The following is a 19,118-nucleotide window of genomic DNA, read 5'->3' as shown; positions in this document are numbered from 1 at the left end:
TAATCATCTAGTAAAGTGGAAGCAACTTCGGTAAAGATATTTCTCTTAAACCTTTCATTGAGCGAGTCTGAGATACAAAATAAACCAATAACAATAGCAGAGCTATATCGAAGTAAATTAAGCTTTCACGAGAGTGTTAAATCATTTAATTTACCTACCTCATAAACTATTTAAATAGCAAAACCTTAATCAAAATTCAACAAAGCAAAATTTCTTTGCAAAATTCTTACGACATTCATTTTTGCGGCATGTGGTCAGAAGTTAGGAGACGTAGAGAGAAATACTTTTTATAGAAGATTTTCTGAAATTCATTGATCTATATGGGAATCGTAAGAGTATAATACATATGTACACTGACTGTTAATTGTCAATTCTGACCCCAATCGCATGTAATGCGATTACATATATTTACGCAAAAAAATATAATTCCAAAACCAACAGTTTGAAGTCTGACTAACTCGTCTTATCTATGAATAAGTTATAGCATACATATGTACATTTTTCATAGCTATATATACATATGTACATAGTTATACAAAAAGACCTTCAACAATAAAAAAAAATAATGGAGCGATGTGAAAATTATACCAATTCCAAATATTATGAGCCACTCAAATTAATAAAAATATACAACCAATAATTATGTATATGATGTAATGATTTTGTGCATTTTTTTTTTATTAAAAACATTGGCAAGTGAAACAGCTTAAATCGATTTGAACAAACATTTAGAAGTTATACTTACGTATGTTAACCATTTGCTTAACAAAAATATTTATTTTCATAAAAAAAACTTTCAGCGGTGGCTTGAGCTCCCAGCCACTTGGACTTTAGCCTTACAACTACTGAACAAAAATTACTTACACACACTTACGTACACACTAATTTACATATGTATGACACAGAAAATTAAAAAAATTACAACAATAGGCATATTAATAGCACAACAAAAACATGAAATGTGATAATTAAACTGCTAAGCGGGATGGACACTAATTTTTCAAGCTACTAAAATGCGAGTTAAACCAAAATTTCAATGGTAAGTTGGAAATTAGTAAACAGGGTTGCATGTGTGGGAAGTTAAATAGCAAAAAATCAACTACTACTACACATACACTGCGATGCATATGGTAAATGGAGTAATAGAAGCCTTTTGCACGATTTATTAATTATGGAATTAGAGATGTTAAAACTCAATTTAGTTATGTGTACCATAAATGTTTATAAGAATTAGCACTTGAAAAATTAGTGCCCATAATAACCTTTCTTACATTTTATTTTAGTTTTCGTTAGATAAAACATTCAACTTTTCAATGCAAAAAAAACAACAATATGTTGATCAACATTGTAGTTGTACAATGCTTAATTCTCATAAAAAATATTTAGTGCAAAAAACTTTAATTGACTTATAAAAGATAATTATGTATGTATGCATGTTCTTAATATTATATTATATGATTTTCTATTTTGCGAGTAAATGTAATTATTAAATTTTTTTTTGTGTTAATTTTCGGTGCAGTTGTTACAATAAACGAAAATACTTATTTAATTAGGTTGTTTAATGAAATTTTGAAATTGGATGCATTAATAAAAAATAAAAAAAACTTAATTATATTAAATATATTAGTTACACATTGCAGTTATTTATTAACACATACACTTATGTACAAATATTCATTAATATAGAATCCAAGTAAAATATACAAACAGTGAATATTTATATCTAGGGTTGCATACAGTTATGTCGAAAATGTATTTAAATAAAACAAAAACCTTTTATAAAAAAATTTTTAATGTGCAATAAGTGCTTAGTATAAAATTTAATGAAATTCACAAACGTTTTTTAGATAGTTTTATAAAAATGTGATTTTATGTACAAATACATGTTGGTATGTATGCACATGTCTTCCAGTCGTCTGTCCAAAGTAGGGAAATAGGAAACATTTTGGAAAAATTTCTTCATTATATTATATATTAATGTATATAATATTATATGGAAAGTAACAATTTTGTTCGAACATTTTCAAAAAGTATTAACTCTAGTTTGAAGATGGGGGTGTTGATATTAGTCAACACTTCAAAGTCTTATACTTAGATATGAATGTAAAAGTAAACCAACATTTAATTTATCGATCACTTTATGGTATCTATGAAGGGAATTATATTTAAAAGAACCGTTGTTATGTGTCAAGGGAACGTAAACGGAGGTTACCGAAAGTTCAGTTGGTATTCTAAACAATACCTAATACCTGAAAATATGCTCTTTTTAATCTACGGCATGTAAACCTTAATGAATGGCATAACCAGTTCTGAGCATCACTTGAAAAACTTCAAAGCATAAACCGAAATTGCTTGCTCAAGTTTTATTATACACATATACATATAGGAGGAATTGTGTGATGGGGAATGTAAACTTTTAGGAAACTTGTAATAGACTTTTGTTTATAATAATATGATCTGAAATATTATTTTTATTGAACTTAAAGTCGAAAATTTGTTTGACGTGATTCTTTTGAAAAACTTGTTTATTCTTTTTAATACTCTGAGTAGGATATATTAAGTTGAGCAGGAACTTTGTAACACTCAGAAGGATACGTTGGAGTCTCTATAAAGCACGTATATAAACGATCAACGTGACAAGCTTATACATGTTCGTTTGTCTATCCACCTGTCCCTCTGTCTGTCTGTATATACGCGAACTAGTCGCTCAGCTTTTTAGATAGTGATAGGAAAATTTGCATACAAACTTTTCTTCCTATAAACTGTCCGTTCGAAATCAAGTCCTTGAATAGAAAATTTTTTTATTTGAAAATCTATTTTCACGAAATTTGACAGAGGTTTTGTGTTTAAGAGGACGCTATAATCTTCAAACATATTGTTCGGATCGGACTACTGTAGCATATAGCTATAGATATATATCATATAGCTGCCATAGAAGCTGATCGTACAAATCACGAAAAAGATCTTTTTGTACGCTTTTAAGCTATAAGAAATGCCGCTGTGAAGGGTGATGCTTACTTTTCCATTAACTGCATTAAATCGCTCAATTTGGCTAAATGCTCGCCATTAACAGAACCAATATGTACAAAGCTGTTGGCGGCAGTAAACCTCTAAAAGTCTCCAAATAATTAACGTCTTGCTGCCACTTACAGTAACCAAACGAAATTAAAGCCAGTTAGAAATGCTAATAGCAATTGCATTTGCACACAACCACATTAAGTGCAACGCAACAACGGCACGGTGAGCGTAATTGAATGGCTGAAGCTATACTGAGATTAATTAACTTGTTGCATAAGTAAATAAAATACTGTAAAATTAAGTAACTATATATGTTTTGCTTGTTTGCTTAGCCGCGTTGTTTGTGAAAAACTGCTGATTTTGTTGCTGGCATTTGCGCTTTTATAATTTCTTTTATTTTTATTTGTTTTTGAGTTAAAGTTATTATGAAGAGCACACAATAAATAGACACGAAGGTGCTCATAATTTCAAAATCCTTGTGCTAAGCGCAAACACTGATATATAAATACAACAATGTTGATGCATATGCACACATACATACATACAAATGCTCATGTGTCGGTGCTTAACTTCCGCTGCAATGTTTGCTTGTTGCAAAAAGATCAATGACAGCGTTTTGCTTTTAAAACTTATGTCAACACAAACATATACAAGTATATGTTTGTATACATATATTGCATATAAAAGCAAACAAATTAATCATCTACTCCGCCGCATCCAACAGTTGCCAATGGAGTAAGCAAGCAACGACCGACGGCAGGCCTTCACTTTTGCTTATGCGCCATCCCTGCCTCTTTGCGCTTATGATGCCTTTACTCCTACTTAATGTGGTGACTGATGAATTCTCATAACCACAACCGCATAACCTTTTCATCATTTTCAAAATAAACTGTCATTGCTTGGATGTGCATGGGAGTGTGTGTGTGAGCTTTGCGCGCGAGATGTTTTAGTGTTAAGAAAACACCCACACTCACACACATACTTAAATATGTTTATATGCATATACCCTCATAGATAGTAATATTAAGTATGCGGGTAAAATATAAACACGAAAGAAACGATAAAATGCCTCAGCAAGTTAGCAAGATAATAGGTGGCACACGGAGCAAACATACGTACATTGAAATGTTCATACTCGTATATATTTGAAAGTATAAGCTCATGCTTGCTTGCGTTAATAATGAAGCAGACGACTTAACAGCACCGACTACAATAGTCAATTGACTGTCTGGGTACCAGGATATACAAAGGGAAGTGTTATGATCGCACACAGACTAAACATGTGAGAGAAAACTAAAGTAGGGAGCGTTAGTTTTTTACAAACGGTGTATTACTAAGAAGATAAGAACGTTTTATTAACAGATTTCAAATGCAGGCTTTGAGGACATCAAACAATACATAACACTATTATTTAAGAAAATTATAATTTTAATTGTTTTAAAAAAGTGAATTTAAATTTTAAAATGTCAAAAGTAAATTCAACCAAAGATTTACAAAAGCTGGACAACTAAAACATTTTACGATTGTATACTTTCTAATGCAATTATATAATTATGTCAAGCGCCAAAATGTAGGCAATAAATACATACTAGATTAAATGTACATTAGGGTGGAGCGGAAAAAAAAATGTTTATCTGTATATAATAATAAAATCTAATAAAATCTGTAGATTTAAAAAAAAGAAAATTTGTGGCCAAAAAATTTTTTTTTCCTCAGTTTTAAAGTTAAATTTTGATAAGTGTTCTAGAAGCTGTGGAGAGTCCTCTTTTTGGCTAATTCAAATTTATCAACTTAAAAAATTTTTTGTGGTCATTATTGGAGTTTTAAAAAAAGTCTTATATGACCAGATGCTTTCTTTAAGCGTTAAAATAAATTTTGAGTCAAAAACCGTCAAATTCGGTATATTTTATATAAACGTGAAGAGTTTAAACCAAAAATAATTGTTTTTTGGCCAAAAAAAAGTTTAACTCGAAATTTACTTTACAACTGAGTGTGCCGCCTCTAGGTGTTAAAGAAAGTCAAATTAGTTGCCCCTTTTTTAATTCAATAACTACTGGATTGATTGTTATGATTCCTGATTTGCTGAATCTTCAAAAAATTGCCAAATCTCTTGGTCCATCCTCCTTTGTTATTCTTTGTTAGACGAAACAAAGTTAACCGGGTAAGCAAGCTTGACATAAGACTAATTCATAACAAGACAAGCCGTTTTTGAAATCAATTTCTTAATATATGATAGTCTTGTCTGTAAGATGTTATATAATCGTGTTTAAGCGCCAATATGAAGGCATTTTTTTTTAGAAAAAAAAATAACGGAAGTAATTTTTATTCAAAGACCTATTCGAAGGATTAGGAATGCATAACAACTTTCACATTCATGACTTTTACGGGGAAAAGTTGTATTGCATCTTCAAATAGCGTATACGGATTTAAAAATAACTATTCGATAATGAAATTTACCCCACCTTTTTTATTGCATTTTTCAAAGTGTAGAAATGTCTTTCATAAGCTTCTTAAAGAAATCGACACTACATTGTAATGCTCATCCTAAGAGCACACTTAAGTCTGGTGTTAATTGAAAAAGCAAAACCAAACAGAAGAAAAAAGACGAAGCAATCTTATAAAATGAAATAATCGAGATAGGCGAAATACAAAAGAGCTCTCACTTATGGTAGAGTACGCCGTAACTGCTTCTATAACAAAGAGAGTGGGTGAGATGCAAAAGCTGAATGGTTTGGGTCAGTGACAAAAAGGTCAAGTTTAGAATTGTACTTAAAAGTCGCATGATAAGCAATTATCGTAGGCAAAGTGAAAGACGAAAAGGCGACAATTTTGCAAGTTTGTTAAATACAACACGAGCAAGCTTAGGCTAACAAGCTGTGGATATGAAGTAGACAATAGTGGCTTTTTGTCTTAGCCTTGCTTTGCAACTAATGCACAAAGGTGGGGACGTAAAAATATTTGCATAAGTGCAAACGCCTATTGTGGGCGGTCACGTACATGGGCGCACTTAAGGGTATTTTAAACTGCGAATGTGAATTTACACACACTTACACATTTGCATATATATAAATATGTATGCGTGGCTTTTCCGGTTGTGACAAGTTCATTATGCGCTCAAGTAAAGCACTTACACAGGCGAACAAGAAGAAAGATTACAGCTTTTAAGGAAATTACTTGGGTGTGAAGGATTTTCGGATAAACTTGATGCTAAGTTCTATTCGCTACAAAAGCAACCATGGAGTTTTTTGTATTTTTATATATTAATTATTACAGACAGCAGGCTCTTAATGCCTAATCTACTCCTGAAAGTTTTCTATCTTAATTGTTTTACTGCTCTACCAAATTTCGGTAACCTCAAATTTCTGCAAAATTCTACGTCTGCGCATGTCATTTTCATCGGTGGGTCGTACGACTTTAAATGGTTTCAATAAGACGCTGTCAATAAAAGACTTGTGGAACTTGGTATGCGAGGGCGGTGGTGACAATTCCAGCTCAGGCTCACTATCCGAGTCTTCAGCTTCGGAACGCTCCATTTTATGCTCACCAATATTATTGTTCAATATTGATGGTGAATCATCGAAATTCTCTAATGATTTATTGCGTAAATACGAGGAGTCAATCGAAGTGGTGGACAATGAGAACTCATCCACCAAACGTTCGAAAGACTTTGTCATTTTTCGCTGGCCATTGCTCTTCTCACCATTGTCTGTCGATTTGTTATGCAAATTGTTGGTGTTTTTAAATTTAATCGCACCTGATGCATGCGGCAATGTATGCGAATTGTTCTGACTATTGTTATTGTTACCATTATGTTGTTGACTTTTGTTATTCTGTGTGGGCGGCATGAAAGTGGCTTTTGTTAATGTTAGCGCACCGCTGTCTTCCGCATAAATCAGAAGGTTCTCTTTGTTCGTCTCCAACTTCACCTCATCGTTCGCCAGACGATAGCTGTTATTGCGCTTTAGCTGACGATGTTGTACGGGTGTGGATGTCAATGGCGTTGGTGCTGGTAGTGCCGAGTCTACGACTGTATTAGTCGAAATGGAAAACTGCTGCGTTGCAGCAATTGGGTCAGCCGTTGCAGAAATCGATATTCGTTTACTACAGTGCGTACTTGCGACTTGGGTTACGCCAAAATCAACAACATCGTCACCCACGCGGGATGTGAAACTAGAGTCGCTGGTGGAGATTGTGTACAGCGGTAGGGCTGGAGGCGTGTATGTGGCATGTACTTGCGACGTCACGGTAGCAGACGGAAATGCATTACGAGCATCTGCTACGCCATTTATTTGCGCCTTCCCCCTTGGCGGCAGTGGTGGGGGCATGTCGTTAGACGACGGGCGCGTGGAGGCCATTGATTTGTGATTTTCCACCACCGCCTTGGGCACATCATAGTGCGGCGTTTGTGCTAAGGGTTGGCTTTGGGATTCACTTTCTGCTCTTAAAAACGAAATATTTGATGCCGACTTTACACCAGGTACACTTTTGAAACTTTCACCTATTTCCCTGTCGGTAATGTCAGTGTTGTCCGTCAATATAGTTTGTTGTAAGCGTACAGTATTATTTACATCACTAGCTTTGGGTTGTTGGATATTATTATTTTTTGGCTCAGTTTGAGTATGGATTATGGTGGTATTTGTACAATTATTATGCGTATTGGGTTTGCTGACAGTAGTGGTGGTCAAAATTTGCTTACCTTCTTCCTTGGCGGATGATGCGCTCGATGTGCCGCTGCTGGTATTCGTGGATGCGCTCGACGATATGGTGGAGCCCGTGGATGAAGTGGACTTGGTCGATGGTGAGGGCATCATCATAAGCGCTGTCGCCGGTGCTGCGGTGTGCTGTGTAATGATATTGGTTTGGAAGAATGGATTTGTATTGTTGGCCAGCATATTCTTGTTGTCTTGGTAACTGCTGCTGTACGCCAGTGTAGCATGCGGCTCCTCATACAAACCAGACGACAATGACATATTCGCTTGATTATTGGCTAGCTGTCCGGTGTAATTCGGCTGTGTTGCTTGTTGTTGCTGTTGCTGTTGTCTGGCTAAAATTAATGGTGACTTTGCAACAATGGGACGCACATTGGCGATTTTTCGGTTCGCCGCTACAGCACCATTTAGTAACAGTAATTTGGCCGCTGTTGTTTTTGCCGTTGCCGAAACATTCGTTTTCGTCACGTTTGCACTTTCACTGCCCAAATGAGACTGCAACTGAGATTGGGCTTGCAATTGCGTCGGCTGTAAGGGGTGCGTGTGTGTTTGTGCGTTGACGCTTATGATTTCGGGCAGCGCACTTTCAGTTTCCTTTACATATGGTCCAGGTGCGAATGTTGTGTGTGCGCCCTTGCGTCGCTTCAGGCTGTCGGATTCGTAAATAATTTTACCCTGCGAATTTAGACGGACGCGAGCACCCTTGTGTTGCGTTAGCGGAGAGACCAAAGACTGCTCTCGTACTTCGCTGATTTCAGCATACATGGGTACGGCGGACTCAACAACTGATTTCCTTTGTTGTGCGGATTCTGCGCAGTGCATGAGCGCTGTTGTTGTAGGTTGCTTCGCCTCTTGTTGGCTTACATTGCCATCGGTAATTTCATTGTTGGCTGTTGCACTCAATGCAGTACTGCTGCTGTATATGCTGCTGCCAACTTTACGCAAATGCTGTGGTAGCTCATTCAATGAAACGTACTCAGTCTCGCGTTTTCTAGCCTCCACAGCCGCTGCAGCTGGCTCGTTAGCCTTCGTTACAGCGTCGGCGGAAGCGGAGGCAATGTCGAACTTGCGTCGAACTATGTCATTGGAATAGTAGATTCCAAGACTACTAGCACCCACTGCCTTCTGAGCTGACAATTGTTTATGACGATTGTTGTTGCTAATATCTGCAATTGTCACATACTCACCGGCTGTGTCGTATAGCTCATCATCGTCAACCACACTCTCGGGTTGTGAGCTTTTGCTGGGCGAACGTTTAATACTTGGCAAGACGACCTTTAATTTTTCGAACATGTTGAATGCATAATTTGAATTACGTTTAAGCACATTCAGGTTGTGGTCTTTATCACCCTTGGTAGGGGTGAGTGGCGCTTCCGTTATTTTATTCGTCGTGTTCACGGCATCCACTGTGCAATAGCCGGTAACTTCGTTTATTTCCACTTTAAGGGCGGTTTCTGCCTTTGCAGCTGCTTTCGAACATGGCGAGCTTTGTGGTGTTAAAGTGCGGTCTGGGTCGTAAGCTTCATCGGCATCGCCGTCGCCGCCATCTCTGCTTTGGTTCTCGTCATCGCTAGTGGTTGGTGTTATGATACACATGGACGGAATGCGCTTTACGTTAATTGCAGTCTTTTGCTTTATGCGTTCAATACGTTCCACACCCTCCAAATCGGAGCTTTCGGAGCATTCTACTTCGGACACAGCGACCACTGCAGGCAAAGGTTGCGCAGAGCGTCGGCGTATACGTTTCTCAAAATCAAATTCTTCTTCTTGTGACTCGGGCGTATCAAAACTACTTTTAATGTCATCAATATCCTCCGCATCGGCGGCGGTATTTAATTTGAGTCCGGCGTTAACATTGCGTTTTATAGTGCCAGTGCGTTCTAAAGTGCTACCTATTGTGCTGCTGGAGTAGCTGCGTTCAAGCGTGCTGGTGCTTGCGCTATTGCTGTGATTATTCTTGTTCAACTTACCCAATGAGCTAATGCGTTCGGGCACATCAGGGCCCACGCTATTCAGGCTGCTTTGTTCGCCACCTACCAAGAGCGTTGTGCAAACAGTGCCCGCAGAGCTAGTAGTGGTCGATGTGGAGCCTTTGCCGAAGAGTTCATATTCATTTTCGGCCGTCAATACGGTCTGATTGGACTGGCTGCCGAAAGAATAATTACTCGTATGCAGCATTTGATTGTGTTGCAACGGTGTCATTGGCGGATCTTCCTCTTTCAGCGTGCGCAAACCGCTATCCATGTGAAATGAGGTGTAATAGCCTTCTGTGTCGCACGAATATGCCGAGCTTGTTTCATCATCCAAATGATTAGGGTATGAACCATCGGCTACCTGTAAATCAGGTGTAGCGGTACCCTCGCTAGTCACACTACTCGAGGCGGAAGTGTTTAGGAAACGGCGTCGGCTCATCATAGACGATGGCGGCCCACTACCCGGATGAAAGCTTGATACATTAAGCGATGTGTTGGATGCGCTCGATTTGGGTTGTATAGTGATTTCACTACCTATCGAAGCGCGTCCTGATTCAGAGCTGGCACTCCAATTGCCGCTAGATGAATGCGGTTGTTCCTCTTTGCCGCCCAAAGCACCATTGTTGGTGATACCGAGTCGTCGTTGACGATTCAACGATGAGGTATCACGCAACTTCACATTACCACAGGTGGCCAGATGCAGTTTACCTTTAAGGTGACCACTGCTACTAACACTCATGCTCTTCTCCGACGACGAATATGACGGTTTTCGTTCGTGCGAAAACCGACCTTCGCTCTTCTGGCTCACCAAATCATGCACAACGCATTCATCATCAATATCGCCCGTCACGCCACGCGTTGATTGACTTGCCTTAGCTGCATTGCTGACGTTGCTGTTACCGCTGTTGGGCTCTGCTTTCTCTGGCGTCGTGGTTTGTTGCTGCGAACTATTGCTGCTGCTGCACGCCGATACATCATTGGCGCCACTATCGGTGCCCGACGGCGTTGCTGTCTCGGCGCGTTGCATAAACTTGAAGCGATTGCGGCCCCATTGTTTAAGGGAATTTAGGCGCGTCAATGTGCTCTTCCCCTTATCGTAGGGCAAGGCAACAGCATCTTTTTTTAAGATATCGCTCGATTTGCTGCGCCCGAACTTTTTCGATTTATCGCCACGACGCACATCTTCGTCATTGCCATCCGTGCTGGCTCCTACGGGAAGATTGGCATTGCCTTGTGAGGTGGCGACGGCGACGTCGGTTAATGCGTTTTTAATCTCACCGCTTGTTGCTGTCGAGTCACTATATTGGAAAATTTTAGATTTTTTCGATCGACGAACGAAAAACGAACCAAAAATGTGTGGAAAAAGAAAAATAATGTTTGGTTTTTGTTAGTTTTTTTGCTTGTAAAAAATGCGCTCAGCGTGATGATGATTTAAGAGATGATTTTTTTAAGTGATGAAAGATTTCAGTATTACAGTATGGGGATATAAATAGTATGTATGTAAGTGCTAGCTTAAAATTACCCTACACTCTGCCGAAAAAATGTTTTTTAATTATTGTTTATATAAATATTAAATTTTTTTTTTAATAGAAATAATATATTTTTTATATTGAAAAATGCTTAAAGATCGTATATACAAAGTTTTCCTAAATCAGTGTTCCGAGTATATTTTGAGACTGATGTGCTAACTAAGTTTGGAACAAAATTAGGGAAGCATAAGAGATCATGTACTGGTTGCTCTATTTTTGAATCCAAATGCAAATCGACATAAAATGTTTCAACATATTTGAGGCTTAAGTTCAGTATGAAAATACAAGACTAGTCGAAATATTTTCCAGACAACGATGGAAAGAGCGGGGAGATCGGGAACAATTACTCCCTGGTTCGGTTTTCTCAGTCTGGTGCTCAGCAAACATTTTTGGCACACATTTTTTCTCATTTAATAACAATAATTGTTGGTACTGTTTTAATTTAAAATTATGCTGCTGAAGACTTCTCAGCGGTCAACATCATTTTAAAAAAATAACTTTTTCAGATCTGTGTCAATGTTTCTTCTGGATGCTTTTCCCGATCACTATCAAAATACCATATATGTACTCGAGGTATGTGACATCAACAAATATATTCTTATGGTAAAATGAAACAAATTTTTTCTTAAAATAAAAAGAATAAAATATTAATACATGGATTGATCAGGGGCTCGAGGAGGATATAGTATGCGATTTCCATACATAAAAACAGGGCTAAAAAATTAAATAATTTTCCACGATTTCAATTACGACGAGCTATTTTATCAATTCTCTTAAAAAAAGCAATCCTTCAGATTCTATATAGAAGCTTCAAATATGCTGAAAAACATACTAAAAGTATTTTGCTTCGATCTAGCATATAGTTAGGCATAGCTTTTATCATCGAGAACCCTCAATGAGCACATGTATAATGTAATTAAATGTTGAAAAATTATGAAAACTATAAATATATAGAAAATTTTTTAATACGTTTTTTTTCGAAGAATAGGCTTTATAAAAGCACACAAAAATTAGCTTTAAATAACATTATTAATTATAAAATAATAAAATTATACAATATCTAAAACACCTTTTTGACTGAGAGTAAGGTGCCTATAAATATGTATGTATATGTATATATAAGAAAAAAACTTATCGAGCTAATCTGGTTTCTCCAAACATATCACCGATGAAATTATTGTGATCTTAAAACATATTTGCTTTTATTTTTCAATTTCCTACACGTTGCTCATAAGCAACATGGATGCTTTAGTGTGTTCTTTTTTCTGATGATATCATTGATACTGTTTTGGAGTTTGTTGCAGTTGTTGTTATTGGACTCATTATATAATAGTTTTCAACAATGAGCTTATCAAACAATTTGTTGGCGACTGCAGCTGACAACTGCAACACAGACAACACTTGAGCGAATAGCACGAAGAAAGTAGTGAAAATGAACAGAAAAAACATTCGAAACACACACACACACACGTCATCACCAATAACATGAACGACACAGCAAAATTATGAAACAACAAAAAATGCATTTTTACAGTGAACACACTGGCATACAAGAAAGCTTACGAGCATTTACAGACGTCAAAGATTGTTTTAATTTCCTTTTTTCTAAATTAATTAACAACAAAGTTCACAGATTTATTTCGAGGATTAAATATTTACCATTTCACTTCGTTTGTTGCTTTTGTTTTGCTCATTTTACGGTAGTTCTGTGTTGGTTCTCTTTTTTCTGTTGCCTTATTGGGGGAATTGGTACTCCCATGCCTTCCACGCATACACACATGTGTGTGTGTGTTACTTTAGTATATGTATGTATGTGCGCATAGTTAAAAGCAGATTACAGCATCGGCATTCAAAACAACAACGACATTGTTGGCGCATCAAGCAGGCGCTCGCACATTGCGCACTCTTCTTCTCCTCTTCCCTACACACTTTTGTGTTCATATAAGTTCGTTGCATTATCATTTCCGTAAATCAACGAAAATCATTTGCATTAAGTGTATTAACTATATTTGTTGGAATAACTAGGGGCAAAGTGGCGAAAGAGGGTTGTGTATTGTTGTTGCCAACATGCATATTGCTTGGCATTGTTTTTGCTGTCAAAAGAGCAACATCGCTTGGGAAGAATTATTTGACTTTTGATTTGATTGGAAATAATGAGGCTTTTACTCCTAATTCCGTCGCCGATAAGGAGCACTTCAGTAAATTAAAAAGGGTGTAAGCATGTCATTTAAAACTTAATGCAGTTGTGAAGTATTTAAGAAGTTTATATAGCTGTTCGATTTGGACAAATATGACAGTTGGAAAATAAATGTTAAGTCAAATTGCCTAAGGTCAAGGCGCTCGTTATGTTTCTTTATTGAAACTTATTACATGTGAATACTATATTTTTATTGTAAAATAAACAATAAAGACAGCAATAAAATATGTAATTCTTGATTTGGAATTGAATTCTGGAGACTTTTGTTGTTGTGATAGCTTACAGATAGCTAGAGAGATATACCCTCGCTAAATATCATTTTAATAGTGGGCCGTTCACTAAGTAATTTCGTTTGATGACAACAGCTGATGCTATTGAATGTTTTCGCATCCAACTTTACACCTAACCGCTTTACCGTTATATATTTAAATAGCTCATATAGTAAAGATTGTTTGTAAAAAAATTTCTTAAACTACTATAAAGCCGTTCTTAGATGCAAATCGTCGAATAACAACTCAAGATATTGGTGAAAGTTTTTAAATTGCACTAAAAAAAACGATTACTTAAATGATGTAAGTATGTATGTATAGAGAAGAACCAAGGTTAAGTGCTTATGGTTAAATTTCGCTGAAACTCCGTTAGATACGAATGAAATATTGTACGGAGAAAAAATGTTTGCTTAGATCAAGCAAGTAGGCTATCTCCAAAAAATATATTTTGGTTTGACCACCTGAGTTTTTATGTTTCGTTATGTCATATTCAAAAGTTTAGTCTGTGTTTTATATGGTGAATGAATTAATACCAGTCGCAATATCTAATGGAATTGTTTAGATTATTCTTTACAGTCTTGAGTTCCACAAATTAGAGAATAAGAAACAGGAGCAAAAGGAAACCAAAATGGATGAAAAATAAATCGAATATGAGGAGAGCCATGATCGCTTCTTCTCTATGCTAATTTATGGTTACGACATGTGGACGGATGAATCCAATCTCAATAAGAAGGTTTATAGCGGATTCTTTGGTCGGGCGCTCTTTATCAACTATAGTTTTCGGATCACTGCAGCCTGTCACTGAAGAAGTTGTGGTTCTCCTCGCGGGGATATCTCACCTAGTCTAGTAGTTGTAGTCTACAATAAACCGCGTTTAACGACACTTGAGAATTCGAGGTTCGATTTAAAGAAGTAGTATTCACGGAAGTTTAAATCTTGCTAGCCAATTGATTAAAGTTATTTGCAATAATTTTTTTAGAGTGTATGGGAATTCGGAAGCTGTCAGAATGTCAGAATTTATTTGGATGGTATCGTAACAACATCTACAGCTAGACATCTTGTCTCTTTTTGCTTGTATTTTACGACTGTATGTTGAACCAAAATGAACTCGTAACTACTTATCCAACGGAATTCTTAGATGTATACTATTTAAGAAAACACTGAACTTCATCCAGAAATAGTATATGTTATATGTATATAGCATACATACAGACACATGTATGTATGTAACTTAATCAAGAATCACTTAAAACTGCCAATCGCCAACTCAGCTTGTTCATTCGGGAAGGTGCATTGAGTCTTATACACATATATATATATATATATTTATGAGTACAACAATGTGTATATGCATACTTATATACACGACTTTATATTGAATTTTACGTGTTTTGTTTTTTTTTGTTTTTTTTTTTTTGATATTTGAGACCAGCTTTAACGACCAACAACCAAAATGTACTGAGCTTCGGAGTGTTGCAATGGCAAGAAATATTGAGAATATAAACAAGAAAAGCATAAAATATAAGTAAATTAACTTTTGCTTTCAACATCCGAAATGGTATCAAATTGCAACAAACAAACAAAAACAAAACTGCACTTCGACACACACACACATGCTGCCTGCTGCGAAGCTTCAATTCAAGGGAATTTGTGAATAAAATGCAGTGAACGCATTAATGCAGTGAATCGGAATAACTTCATTCGGCAGATTGGATCCACTCCAAATACACTTGTGAGTATGTGTTTATCTATATGTATAGATGTAGGTTTGCAGAAAATATACGGTGAACGACCATATAAAAAATCACGTTGAAACACCTAATGGTGTGGACAGATTTATGGATATTTACTGAAGTGCCGCGCAGTTCTTGCATCACGATGAAGGAATGTGCGGCACGAATGTGTGCGAAAATGTGAATTATGAATATGAGTTTTTATAAAAATGTATTTTACATAAAACACTTGCAAATTTTTGGCTAGTATGTAGTGTGTGGTTGTTGTAGGTTATGTATGTTGCTGCTTGGTGGAAGTTTGAGTGTTACTGTAATACTGAAATCCTTTTATTGATTTATGCTGCTGTTAGGCATTATTTGCTATTGTTACTTTTCAAGCGCTTCTTTCGTTTGACTTTTTCTTTGTTTTTGTAAACTATAATTTACTGTTACTGTTCTTTATTTGTTGTAGGCTGAGTTTTGTGTATGTTTATGACATAAATATGAACTGTTTGATGATAAAAATGTTGTAACAATATGGCTGCTTGCGTTGTTGCTGGTGGTGGGATGCTTGGATGTTGGCGGTAGGCGGTATGCGCAAAACCGTTAAAGTGTGAGCTCTGTATGCTTGTATGTTTGTATGTGGAGATGTGTTAAGTTATTGGCGAATGGCAAATGTCGGTTATGCTACTTCTAAATAATATGTATAGAGCGTCGCGTGATTTGCCTTTTTTTTAACGGAGCGGAGCTTTCGGCGCATATTTTTAATTTTAATTAAATTTGGTTAAGCTGTTAGTTTTGGTTGCATTGTTGGTTTAGTAGCAGTTTATTTTTGCAAATGCAGTCTTTAGCTATTTTTTTCATTACAACATATACTGTACCATTCAATTACAAATATTTAAGCGACAGCTAAAGTGTAATATTTTTGTTTCATATACATATGTACAAGTATGTATGAATAAAAAAACACATCGAAACAACATAAATATGTTTGTAATTTGTATTTACATTAAGCATGCTGTGAATTGTTTAGGCAAATAAAGAACATATATTTTTTGTTTGTTTTATTATTGCAGTCAATATTCAACACAACATCAAATATTCAATTAAAAATTTTTATTTAGCTATAACTAACAAGGAATTTAGTAGTTTTGTTTTTGAAAAACTCATTCGAAATTAAATGTAAACGAAAGTAAACAGCATAACAAATAATTAAAATCACAATAATTTCAACTAGGTGTTTAAAGATGTATGTATGTATGTATAAATGGCTCTGGTGTAATATGAATGTATGATATTTACTAAATATATATGTATATGTTTAAAATGGTATGGTATGCATATATACGCCTAAATACTATTATTTTTTGCTTTGCGTTATTTACATTGGGGCAAATGCAATCGAGATTACAAATAAATAGTAGTTATGTATGTGAATGCATGAAATATTTACAATCAAATAAAAATGCTATAATTTTGAGCACAAAAAACTTTAGTTTGTTTTTTCAGTCCTTTTATTAATATTTTTACATATTGGTTGCAATATTTCTATACAAAAAATGTATGTATGTATATTCGCATTTAAATAAATACTTTTTGATCGCAATTGTTCACATTTTAAATTAGGATATATATGCATTACATATTATGTATAAATACTTAAATATTTAATTTTAAATTACATGTATTTTTATTTATGCGTTGGCGGCTAAACTGCAAACGAGCGGGTCAAGAAGAGAGCAAAGTAAATTAAAGCGCTTTCAAAACATTTTTTGTATAATGAATAACTGATAGCGATGGCTTTAATATATGTACGTCGAAATATTTTAATATTTATACGTAACTATTGTAAAATTGGCCCAATGGGCGACAAAAGCACGTATTTACATCAATTGAATATTTCACTAATAATATTTTAAATTATTATCAGCTATTCTTATATTGTCGCATAATTCATGGTTTAAACTTTAGTTTTTGTTGATTTCGTTTAAATACAATTTAATTTTAAATATTTTTAATATTTTCACTAAAATTTTGTTTTATAATATCATAATTCGTGAATATTTCTGCACATTACAGTCTGCTGGTTCAGTATTTTTAATAATTTCACTCAGCAATTAATAATCAAAAAACATTCATTTATTTACAAATTTTAAATTCGCGAACATTTTCGCACATTACTGTATATTTGCTCAATGCGCATTGAAGGCATTGACTCGCATCAAAATGCAGAATAGCCACCAAAGTCGTTGATAAACTTAAAAACAGGAAAACCTAAAGCAGCGAAACCATGATAAGACAACAACAACATACCCATTTGCCGCATCTTGAATTTCCTTCTGATCGGTGCCGGCGATTGTGTTACGTCGTTTGCCGCCTACACGTCTCGAACGTGAACGTCGGCTTACCGTTTGTACGTCATCGTTCAAATTGTTCGCCTCGGCCATGTTGCCGGTATAACAACCGGTTGTAGATTTGCGCGCCGCACACATGCGCTGGAAACGTTTGCCCGACGTGTCCACCGAGATCACTTCGGCTGGATACCTGGTGTAGAGGAATAAAGTAAGAAGTAAAACAAAAAAAATTATTAGCAAATTGTTGGCAGAAAGCATTCATCGGCGGCTACAAGTACACAAAGCAAGCGCATTGGATAAACAACAAAATTGCATTGTAAATAGTCAATCAAGGAGGCGGCTCAAGAGCGGTAGCTCTAATGGTCCACTGGTAGCGAATGCTTTAATGGCAGAGTCGGTTCTTGGTTCTTGCCGTGCTATTGGCTAGCTCAGTTAAAGCAACTTGTTTTTGTGATTTTTACATTTTTCTCAGTCGATTGGAATGGATAATTTAGAGGTTAATTGCATTCACTGCCATTAAAAGCGATCACGAAGTTCTCTTTTTAATTTAAATTAGGGTATGTGTTAGTTTTCAATCATATAGTACAAATATACTTATACTTAGTAGCCTGAATTTATAATAATGAGGCTGTAATGTGTTTTTTGCAATAATTGTTCTACTTTTTTCAGTATAATATATCACCTGATCAAATTTGAGTGGTTAATTTAAACTACGCGCGTATAACATATCGACAACTATTTTTTCCTAGATTGGTGCAACCTTTTTTTAATCGGGAATCGTTGTGAGTGCCACAATGCATTCAGTTGAGGTCGTGAAGTCATCAAAAACACACCTGCGGTCGTCCATCCACCGCTGTTAATGAGAATAGCAACGAAGGAGTTAATAGAAACAGAGTCTCGAAGTCGTCGGGTTGGCAGCAGAGACAACATTTCTTACGGATCGACTGAACACATTTTGGTTATTCTTTTAGGTATGAAGTGTGCCAAAGCTAAACTCGTACCAAAATATTGTAGTTGAATCTTGACTTGAATGATGACGAGTAAATGTCGCAAAAAAACAGAACCTTACATTAATCAAACGCCACATTACTGATGACGAGACATGGGTTTATGAATATAACGTCGAAACTGTCCAGCAATCTAGCGAATGGCGCTCCAAAAATTAGATTTGTATTAAAATATGTGAATATGTCCTTTTTTTTTTGTTACTTCGGGTAAAATTTAATCAGTTGGTAGTAGGTATACAAGATCGTTCCTCTTGACGAATGTTTTCCTAAATCTTAAGTAAGTTACCGTGAAAAACAAAATTTGTGTATAGGACTTCCCCGGGACTCGTTATTTTATAGGCTTTTTCGTG

At 35.7% G+C, this 19,118-nt stretch overlaps 2 protein-coding genes across 2 annotated transcripts in view; both read right to left on the bottom strand.

Annotated features, from left to right (window-relative positions):
• Nucleotides 1-19,118, bottom strand: part of gukh (GUK-holder) — a 116,160-nt gene that overhangs the window by 3,612 nt on the left and 93,430 nt on the right. The window contains exons 4-5 of the mRNA XM_014237019.3: nucleotides 17,721-17,951; nucleotides 7,715-10,998 (exon numbers count right to left, since the gene is read on the bottom strand). Of these exons, the coding sequence (XP_014092494.3) occupies nucleotides 7,715-10,998; nucleotides 17,721-17,951 (3,515 nt within the window). The remainder of the gene's footprint in view (nucleotides 1-7,714; nucleotides 10,999-17,720; nucleotides 17,952-19,118) is intronic.
• LOC138855756 (retinoblastoma-like protein A) lies at nucleotides 5,106-7,702 on the bottom strand. The gene has a single exon (XM_070105637.1). It carries the CDS (start codon nucleotides 7,371-7,373, stop codon nucleotides 6,354-6,356), a length of 1,020 nt encoding a protein of 339 aa, XP_069961738.1. The 5' UTR covers nucleotides 7,374-7,702; the 3' UTR covers nucleotides 5,106-6,353.

This window comes from Bactrocera oleae, chromosome 2 (genome assembly GCF_042242935.1).
Source record: "Bactrocera oleae isolate idBacOlea1 chromosome 2, idBacOlea1, whole genome shotgun sequence".
NCBI lineage: Eukaryota > Metazoa > Arthropoda > Insecta > Diptera > Tephritidae > Bactrocera > Bactrocera oleae.
Note: the sequence above shows the minus strand (reverse complement) of the source record. Positions and strands in the feature narration are given on the sequence as shown.

Excerpts from the sequence above, each read along its gene's own strand:
- LOC138855756 (XM_070105637.1), bottom strand. The coding sequence starts at position 7,373 with ATGGCCTCCACGCGCCCGTCGTCTAACGACATGCCCCCACCACTGCCG.